Here is a 10,921-nt window from a genome sequence, read left to right on the forward strand (position 1 = left end):
TGATCAGGTCATCCACTTGGAAGAAAGAATGAAGAATCTTCCCGAGATTCCAATTGCTGAGATCGAAGGAATCGTATCAAGATTCATTGCATATGCTAAAAAGGAGCATTGGAAAGGGAATAAGATTCTAGATGAAAGGTTGTTATAGATGACATGGCATCTTAATTGTCATTGGTCTATGTCTCCTAGGTTTTTGTGCCAAATTTAATATTTGGCTATGCATTTAATATTGTTCAGTAAAAAGGAGGCTATTTGTAACAAACCCTAATTAGGGTTTAGGTGTCATGATCTTGACCATTGATCTACTTTTGATCTGGACCATTCATTGTAATTGAGGATGCTATTTATACCCTCATTTCATTTCATTTTAAAAAGAAGAAATCAGAGAGAGTTAGAGATTATTGATTAGAGTTTAGAAGCAATTTACTTTTGTAGCAAGATTGAGTTTTGAGAAAGGAATTCAAGCAATTGTTGTACATGATGGCTTTGAGATCAATGAAATATTGAAGTTATGGTGTTTTGTTGCAATTCTTTTGGTTATCTTCATGGTTGTTCATTTTCCTTGAATCATTCTCAATCGAAGTAGTGTGTTAATTCGAAGGACAAAGTGTTGGACTTGATCTTTGGTAGGATTCGCTTTCCAAACCACTAGCTTCTTGCTGATTGTAGGAACGCCTTGCGTGGTCGACTGGAGATATTGGAATCACTCAAACCTTCAATTATTGTTGTATCTTGGATATGTACCTTCGTGGTAGTGTTCCTGATCTTTGATGTATTGAAAAATCATTTGTTACCTTAGAAGATCGCATCAATTTCAATTGAGTTGTTAATTTATGGCAATATTGAAGTTGGTTGAATCTCACCAAGTCTAGTCCACATCAAGTCATTCTTAGGGTTAGACTAGATTAGACCTCTTGCAAACCCTATCCTTTTGTTATTTTTTTGAAAAGGCTTGTTTAGTTCAGCAAAATCTTCGGCAACGTAAGGCCCCTTGATGACACAGCAATCACAACGAACACTGGTGCTTATCCACACGTAGAGACCCTACTAAAAAGAACATTGGAGTCATCCTAACTAATCCTTCTTGCGAAATCTTCAGCAGTTAGCGACTTTATTCAAGAGAGGATAAGATGCCTTTGGGTATTTTATTCTGTGTATGATCGTGTACAAAATACACGTCAACAGAGCCCGCAAGGGGCGATGCCCCTTGACCCCAACTTGGGGGCGCTGCCCTCAAACCCCCGTCGAAAAATATTGGAGGAAACTGCGCTGATGGAAGTAGTGAAAATTTAACCTCCGAGTCTGATTAGGCTCCATTATGTATGTTATTTCTTTAATATCTATTATGATATGCATATTGACAATGTGAATGAATTGAAATTCTGAATTATGAGTGCATATTGAGTATTGAGTCTATTGATAATATTGTATGTTCGATGTTTGCATTCTAAAATGTTTTCATAGTATCATACACATGCTATATCCATGTTTTCATATGAATATAATGTATAGATGCATGCTTTATCCATGTTTTCATATGAACATTTAGAATTTTCCTATATATTTTAAATTTTCCCTATATTTTATATAGCCGTCCCCTTTGCCGTCCCCTTCCGTCCCCAAATTTGGCAAAAAAATTTGCCGTCCCGGAAACTTGGGGTAACGTAGCTAAAATTCAAATCATTGTGAATAAAACCAATTCATTGACAGATTATAGGTCACAAGGCGATAGCAAACAGTAAGTGCTAGTCATCAAGAAAAACAACTGGCTTTCATCGACAGATTCTAGGTCACAAGGTGATAACAAATAGTATGTACTAGCCATCAAGAAACACCACTGGCTTATTGGAGATGGCCACACATATATTATAAATCATGTAGCTAAAAAACTCTAAATTAATAATAACAATTTTACTAAAATGATAAAATATGATAAGTTGTTGTACCACTATCATAAGATACAATGTAATATTTTCAAGTGATCATCATGCATTCTAGTCAATAGGCTAGCGTTTGTTTGTTGCAAAGTATAATGCTACATGGAACAAGCATCAAGAGTACTGCAAAAATGCAAATTGGAGCAATAGCAGTAAAATCATAGCACAAGCACCAGAAAAGCACACTGTGGCAAATGCATTGTGATACCAATTAAACTATTGCACCTCTCCCCAACAACACAAAAATTCAGTAAAAGGTGGGTTAATCATCTATCTTTTTCCTCAACTCAATAGATCTTAACATATCCTTACAATATCCACAAATTTTATTTTCAATTTTTTTATAAGCAGCAAGATGCCCATCACAGTTTTAATCAAATTGAAGTTACTGTGAATTTTCCTAGTCAAGTCCCACAGGACATCATGACACCATACAGAAACTATTGAGCTGAAGAAGAGGGGAAAACAGATGAATGTGACCAGGGTGAAAAGAGAGATTTTGGAGTAAATGTCAACTCAAAAGTAAATTTATATAAAGTTAACCACTGGGGGAACCAACTTAACTGGGCCATGGAATGAATTTATAAGCTATGTTCTGCCAATTAGTCAAATGGTACTGTTGAAATTTAATTTGCCTGCTACAAATTTAGTGAAAAATAATTTGATAAATTTTCCCATAAAATGCACACTAAACATGATTATTTTTTCAATACTAAAAAGCCACCAACAAGCAGATATTTGCAATACATTTCCATTCCTTCAAATTTTCCCCACATGGTATCAATTACTTTCAAATTTCTATAAAAAGGACCAGCATTTCATGAATTTGTCTTCTCATAGCAAAATTCATCATCCCAAGAGGCAAAACAGTTCAGGAAGGCTATGCCCAGTTACTAGTAAGGAGAAGGTCAACAGGCAAATGAGCAGAAATTAAGAATTATCACTTTCACTCTAGTACGTAACACTTATCCAATACTAGTTTGCAGAATTCTAAATAAATACTAAAGGATATCTACCTTCACACTATCTTGCCATTCCTTTATTTGTAGGGAGGAATGCATCAATACACTGAAATCCGTAGTTGACAAAAAATCAACAGAAAGCCATCACGTCAGGAAGGGCAACTGTTCTTCCTAGAAGGCAGAATTCAGATAATTAGGCCAACTCTTTAAATTCCCATGACTGTATATTTTATATTTAGAATCCATACACAGGATTGATGAGTGGTTATCCTGGTCTAGCTTGAGAAGGTTCTGTATTGATCATAGGATGATCTTCTGCCTCATAGTAACTATGTGGTTCTTTTAACATGTCTGTAATTTGAGTCAGGCATAATTTGTCAAAATCTCTCATAGAAAAGCTGACCTTTTTGGCATTTTGGGCTTTTGTCACTATATTTTTCTTTACAAACATTTTTCCTATAGATTAAAGGCTGCAAATAACTTGCTCGCTTACATATCTGTAGGTTGGCAAATCCTCATGATATCTGTACCATTGGCAACTCATGACTTCTGGTTGAATTGTTTCTAGCCGAAGGAAGGGCATTGTAATCCTTTTCATATTAATTTTTACCTCTGAAAGATATAAAGAATCTATAAACTAGAACATAGTTAATAGAAAAACTTTGAACTATAAATATTTAAAAAGATTAATTTGAAGTCGAATGGGATGAGCTAAAGTGGCAAATCATTGAGAGTCTCATCGTGGCAACCCATATTCAAATATCAGAGTGCATTTTATCATTCATACATAATTGTACAAATTTACACTTATTAACTGGATTTATTATCAATCCAATTCTGTGTGCCATACCCTTATGGATGAGGCCAAGTGCAAGTCTTGGGTAATCTTGAAAGAAGACATGTCCCACTCATGCAATATAAGCCAAAGGACCTCTAAAGTAGAGTTGGTGTAAATGTAACCTAGATGCTAATTTCAATGTCAAGTTAGTTGTTTTACTACATTAGCTTGTGTGAAGACAACAAGCTACATTAATGACAAATCATAATAATGGCTTGCCTTCATCAATATTATTGTCTTTACATCAATACTTTTATTCATCCAGTTAAAAACTAACACAGGGCATTTACTCTTCACTAACTTGGGTAGGAATTCTAAACTAGTGGAACTTAGGTTCATCGATATTGCATTCAAACTCATTACTTTCAAATTTCCTAATCTTTCATTTAGATAGTGCTTATTTATACATTGGTCACACATATGTGAACCAGTTTTTAAATTAACATTATACAATATTAATTCTCTGCATCTACTCATAGCGACACATGCAAGTATTTAAAAGGAATGATAAATCCCAGAAACTTGAATATTTTAAACATTAAAAAAGAAACAAATGTGGCTCTAGTAACAGTGGCTGAATCAAGTCTGCATAAAATTTTACCTAATTTTGTCCCAACAAGAATTATTGGAACACCGGGCGCAAAATGTCTCAGCTCAGGAAGCCACTGCATGGTTAAGGCATCATTGGAGTTAAGACTTATTCATTTTAACAAACAACAATACTTAAATGGAAGCAAAAACAAACTTCTTGTAGGAAGTCTCAAAAAAATTATAACAAATCGAAACTGACAGAATATGTAGTACCTTTTTTGTGATATTCTCATAGCTTGCCTTGCTAATGAGAGAAAATGCTAGAAGAAAGACATCTGCTCCCCTGTAGCTCAGAGGTCTCAGCCTATTGTAGTCCTCTTGACCTGTAACATAGAATGCAACAGAAAACTTTAGAAATTTATGGTACTGTAACTCACCCCATCACTAGAAAAATAGGAATAAAAGGGAATGCAACACACTAAATGATCTGGGATAATTTTGAAGCATGAAAAGCACATGCTGCATAATCACAGCTTAAAATGCTTAGACAATTAGTGATCCAATATAAAGTGTCATTCCAAAATTTATACCTGCTGTATCCCAAAGGCCAAGATTGACTGTGTTGCCATCCACCACAACATTAGCACTAAAGTTATCAAAAACTGTTGGCACATAGTCCTGAAATCCATCACAAACAATGTAAGAATGTGCTCTACTCCTTGATACAAAAGATGCCTGAGATTCACAGTCAGCCCTTGAGGACCAAAACTCTTTAACAAAATGCACTTCAAAACTCTAAATAGAAGGGTCAAATATCATCTGCAAATGCCCTAATACAAACCAGGGATGAATAGTAAATTATTTATCTTTAACATTCCAAGTCCAACTATGGAAACTCAGTGTCAGTAAAAAGTAGACAATTAACTTCTCGAAAGAGCAGAGAGGTCTGTAATTAACAAACTAAATGTGCATAACACAAAGTTCAAACACAGAATTACTACAAAGTTCAAACATTCAAATGTATATATAGCTATCTGATACAGTTTACCAGACACCCCAGCATTCAAACTGCATTTCACTGATGATCCTACTGACACTCTACAACTCATACTGTATCCTGAGGGCTTTTGTACCCACGATGGTTGATATCCATGCATGAAGAATTTTGTCTCCAAGCCACAGCTGCGGAAACACCACATCCAGCTAAGAAAAAGAAATGATTTTGCAATATTCAATGCTGCCTTCTCCTTCTTCCCCATTACCTCTTGTACACCTCAGCTCAAGTGACCCCAAACCAATGAAAATTTATTCCTCAATCAGTGTTTTTTTACTGACAAACAACTCCCCACAAATTGCTGGCAGCTAACTGATCAATTCCTCACTCAGTGGTTTCTAACTGGCAAATAACTCCCAATCACTGGCCACTAATTGATCCATCACTACCTAACTACCAGACCAAACAGCCTCAAAGGAGGACCCAGTCATCTTGCATTCGCTGAAAGACTTCTCCTTTCTAACTGCCAACAGAGGGCTCAGTCAAACTCAGTACTGTCTAACTGCTGGCAAACACAGGGTTGCGGATCTAATAAAAAAGGGGACATTACAAGTTATAACACTAATAACTAACAATCTCCTACAAGGAGGGTGAAATATTTTAGCTTCCACTTTGAGATAAGGCATGTTTTCCTCAAATTATGATCAAAAAAATAAAATTAAATGCATCTACAAATTTATTGTTGAAACACTAATGGGTGGACTAATAAAAACATTTGGATACTGAAACTATAGCATTAAAAATTTCTAAAAAATAAATAAAACACCATAACCACATTCACCAGACTGTAATACCAAAATTCGGTAACATTACCAGTAAACAAGGGGGAAAACTCTTCAACAGATTGATTTTCAAAGCTGTCAATGAACGAACCAAATACCAGCTGAATTTACTCTAGATTAACTTCAAATTGGGCATGAAACTAATTCTGATGCTTAGAATCTTAAAATATCATGTATTTGAGATACAAACAATTTAGAAGGACAAAAGCTCTTTAAAGAGCAAACTAAAGAAGAAAAATAACAGATTACGCTGCTAAAAATACCAAATCTAATATCTAGATTCTAAACTATGGAAATTAAATGATATATCAACTATTCTAATTCTTGATTAACTAAAACACAAAGTTATCCATCAAATTTCTCACTTGCCTAATAGGGACTAAATTTAAAATTATAACTATAGTTCACTTGTTTTTAACTTTCCCCCTGTAATATTTTCCTTATTGTGGCATATTAGTGTAAAAGCATACGTTTTATTCTCCTTAAGAAATGGCTACGGTTAACCTGTTAGTGATGCTCTAAATATTAAGCAACGGCTTCTGCCCTAATTATGAATCCATTAGTAAGGCTTAAAACATTGGGAAGGATAACAATAAAATGTTGAATCCAGAATTTCACCCTAATAATTTGCACTGAAAGATACAACCTACACACCATAATTCATTATGCCGTCATAAATTCCCTTCTACTGAATGAACATGAAGGAGGGAAAAAAGAAATTTACAGACACTAAACATGCACAATAAAGTATAGCTTTCAATGTGACATGGCAAGCATAGGCAGCAGGGTAGGCGTAGTGGCAGATGAAGGCAAAGATGCAAGTAGTGGTAGGTGCAGACAAATATGCAGCAGTGCCAACCAAGGAAGAAGATTCAGCAGAGAAAAGAAATGAGTTCAAAGTGTGTTTCAGACTAGTAAGGAAGGCTACACTTTTTCCAAAGGCCAGAAGATTAGAGCCATAACAGGTGATTGCAAGAAGAACCAGACATCCTTCAAATTGAAACAGAAGAAAGACAACTGAGCCACTGGTGACCTTTCATATCTTCAGTTGGGCTTTCTCAGCTCTTCTGGGCTTCTGGATAAATCCGCAGGGGGTGTTTCACTGCCTCCTCCAGATGGGGTTTCGGTCAAGGGCATCATTTACTTAAAACTTTAAAATTCCTCCAGTATATTTCACTGCTGCAGTGAATTTTGCAAGTTCCAAATCACAAAAGATAATATTGTTGAGTCTCCTTTGCTCATTAAAATTGTTCTTTGATTCAATTTCAGCTCTGAAATTGCAGTAAAATCTGAGCCACGTCAAAAGGAGATTAGGGTTCTTTGAGGTAGGGTATTGTTGGAAAGCTTTCAGGACACCCTGAGCCAATGGTACTATATTTGAGGACATTCTAGTGAAGCTAGCAGAAAATTTCAGCATGTGATCCCTTCCTGAAGATTGCAATGATCAGATTTCAAAGGACTTGGACTCTAGATCTCTTGTGGGCAGATGACCACAGATTGCTGGTATTTATCAATGGATGGAAAGTCCTTGGCATAGCATTGTTTGTCCTTTGTTATTTCTGTCAAAGGGTTTCTTTCAAATTCTGTTTCAAGCAGAGGAGGATCCCAGTTTTGCATGGTACAATGGTCCATTGTTCTTTGGCAAAGTTGAGCTAAATTTGTTTCCACAGAAACCCTTTTTTAATTTAGAGGTGGAAATTATGGCTAAGATCCCTGTTTAAACCTGATTTTATAGTCTTCCTTTGGTGCTTATGAAAAAATTGATTTAAGTCAATGGCAGTACTGGTTGGTAGCTGACATTTGTAAACCCTTGCATCGTTCCCAGTGGAATCCTTCTTCACGTCCTGGCTTTAAAATGTGCACTTCAAAGGACTGTCCTTTGGATGTTTCCATTGTCACAAGATAGAGCACAAAATTGATGAATGCCTTTTCTGCAGGTTTCCCAGTTCTTTTCTGTTTTTTTTACAGAAATGGATTCTAAAATCAAGATAGCCAGACAAGGCCTTTATTTGGTGGAATCACGGTCGGTTTTAGCTTCAGGGAGAAAAGATTTGAATGATCCATCTCCTGTTTCAGTTATGGATCTTTTACGAGGTTCCATAGCACCATATGGGGGTTCTAGAACCTTTGAAATATTTGGGGAGCCAGGCACAGTGGTTCAGCGAAGGCAAAAGCTGGAAACAACTGCAGTAGAGGTCGGCCTTGGTTTAGAGAACTCACAGCTTCAAAATTTTACTTAACTGGGTTTACCCTGTAAAGATGATTCCAAATGATGGATGATGTGGATTTGATGTATCATGATTTAAGGGGAAAAAAGAGGAAGATCATTTATTTAACTCAAAATTCTTAACCATTGCTCAGTCACAGTGTCAAAAAACGAAAGCAAACTGCACGCTCAAAGGCAAGTGTGGATGAAGTCTGAAAAGGAGAAGACAAAGGAGGAAACCACAACAGGTATTCAATACTCTATTAGCAAGTTTTTTCAAATGAAGGCTCTCTTTGCTTTCATCTCGGCTTGCTGGTTTTAAGAAAGGCAGCAGCTCACTTGGTAGATTTGCCTCTTGATTGTGAAAATGTAGGCCTCAAGACTCAAATTCCTCTTTCAGATCACGAGTTGGTGATTATCCTATTTATCTTCCACAGTTATTATAAAGACCCTTTCTCCCTCATCACCAAAGAAGAAATACAAAAGAATAAAATCCGAAGCATAACGGCTGTGTTTGGAAGCTAAGAATTCAATTGGAATTGGCTCTCAAACGACTATGGAGGCCTTTCTTTCTCAAAAGGGCCTACCATTTTTATCAAGACATGCTTTATTCTGTCTCTACTCCTCTTAGAAGTTTAGTGTGTTTGGTAACTTATTGCACATTTATTGTAGAAGCATCTCTTCTGACTTAAATTGTTTAAGTTTCCTTCAATTCCCTTATGCGGGGTTGTTTTGATGTATCATTGATTTGCACCTTAGTTTGTTTGGTTGTATTTAAGTTTTTTTTCTTCATGGGCGAGGACCCCATTAGATCCCTCAATTTACCTATCACAAATTAAAATTACATTACAAAGTGTGAAAGATGTCAGTGTGCGGGAGATCATGTTACTCCATTGGAAGTGAATCATGTTCAATTCCCTCCAAACACACACATAATATTATGTGCAATAAGAAGTATCATGTTCTCCACAGATATGTTAAGGGAGTTTGCCAATAATGGAAACAAGACCCAAAAAAAGGTATAGTATAGAAAAACAGGACTGAAAATAGAAATCTACCCACATTAACCTTGAAATGGCTATTAATCCTAAATATATCAACTTAATCTCTGCAAATTATTATGTAGCTACAATTCCCCCAATAATTTGTCTTGAACCATGGAAAAATGTGAAATATATTTACAGGTCCTTGTAGAATGTAATTAGCACGTTGCTTGCATTATAGAGCACGGGTTCAAAACACAGGAAACATGATAAATTGATGACATCGGGCTACATGCTCCATCCAGTTCATTGGTGGGGCATACCCCCATCAGACAATGTCAAGTACAACTCTAGGTAGAGTGGACGAAAGAGACATTATTCAACCGTGGCAACACACCAGAAGATTATCCCACAAGAAAGGGGAAGTAAATCAAAATTATGATAAAAATTGATATTACACAAGCCTTCCCCTTGAAGTTCAAGGGTTCAAACTTCAAACAGAAATGTTAACTGTATTTACTTGAGTAGAAAAATTCAGACACAGATTATGCCATCAGACAAAACAGAGGCAAAATATCTAAATTTTCCCCAAATTTAGCCAGGTCAACTTCCCTCGGCATAGTGCAGTGCAAAACTCAGAACAAACGGATCATAAGGTGACCGAATTCTCCCCAAACTAATCTACGAGTGGACATTAACCCTAAACCTAACATCTAAAACCGTGCAAACTATCACGTCACAAAAAACGCTCCATTGTCATTCGACAAGGTAAAATTGAGAGTTTCAGACCTAATTTTTAAATTTTCAACACGGAGGCAGGGTGTTCGAGTCCCAACCCCAAACAAAAATACGATCTGTTTCTCAACAGCATTCCACATTACAAATTTCCATCTAGGGCATCCAAAAACAACTTAATTTTCACATAGCACTGAAATCGTATCAAATTGAACAAAGCTACACTTTTTTTAAAGCACCAATAGTTTATTTGAAAGCTGCAATACTTACAGTAGGAAAAGTATTGCTAGTATATGAGATAAGCATGCAGGTTTTGCCGACTGCTCCATCTCCAACAGTCACACATTTTATGAACTTGCAGGTACTCATCTCTGAGGAATAGAATCTGTCTCTCTGATAAATGCTCTCACTTCATCATTCTGTTAATTAACGAAAACGAAACATAAGCCTTCGGAAGCGCAGGTCCCCTCCTCTTTATGGTCCTAACATAAACCCCATTAATCATGGCAATTCTTTATTCATCTCCCTAACCTTTTTTTTAATTTTGCTTCTGCGGGAATCGATCCTACGACATGCTAAAAACAAATGAATCCAATGGAAGGAACGCTTGTACACCACGATTATACGGTGCTGTCCAATGTTTTATATGATGACGAGACGAGGCTTGGGAAATAAGTAATAAAGGTACACGTTTATTTATCTTTTCTTTTGTTGGTATATACGTGAGAGTTTGTTGGGGTTGAATTGACCCCTAGTCTGATTCAAGTACGACCTAAGTCTTATGGGTATGGAAGGAAAAGGTTGTGTTTTGTTCCATTCTTTTTCTAGAAGATTTGTATATCTCATACATTACTTCCCTTTGAAGCTAGTCTTCATATAGATGGGCATAATTG

At 36.2% G+C, this 10,921-nt stretch overlaps 1 protein-coding gene across 1 annotated transcript in view; it reads right to left on the reverse strand.

Annotated features, from left to right (window-relative positions):
• LOC131047956 (rac-like GTP-binding protein ARAC3) overlaps window positions 1–10,713 on the reverse strand; it is a 51,746-nt gene extending 41,033 nt beyond the window's left edge. Inside the window, exons 1-4 of the mRNA XM_057981769.2 lie at window positions 10,299–10,713; window positions 4,859–4,946; window positions 4,542–4,651; window positions 4,339–4,402 (exon numbers count right to left, since the gene is read on the reverse strand). Coding sequence (XP_057837752.1) covers window positions 4,339–4,402; window positions 4,542–4,651; window positions 4,859–4,946; window positions 10,299–10,397 — 361 coding nt within the window. The 5' untranslated portion in view covers window positions 10,398–10,713. The remainder of the gene's footprint in view (window positions 1–4,338; window positions 4,403–4,541; window positions 4,652–4,858; window positions 4,947–10,298) is intronic.
• Window positions 10,714–10,921: the final 208 nt, after the last annotated feature.

This window comes from Cryptomeria japonica, chromosome 3 (genome assembly GCF_030272615.1).
Source record: "Cryptomeria japonica chromosome 3, Sugi_1.0, whole genome shotgun sequence".
NCBI classification, from domain to species: Eukaryota; Viridiplantae; Streptophyta; class Pinopsida; order Cupressales; family Cupressaceae; genus Cryptomeria; species Cryptomeria japonica.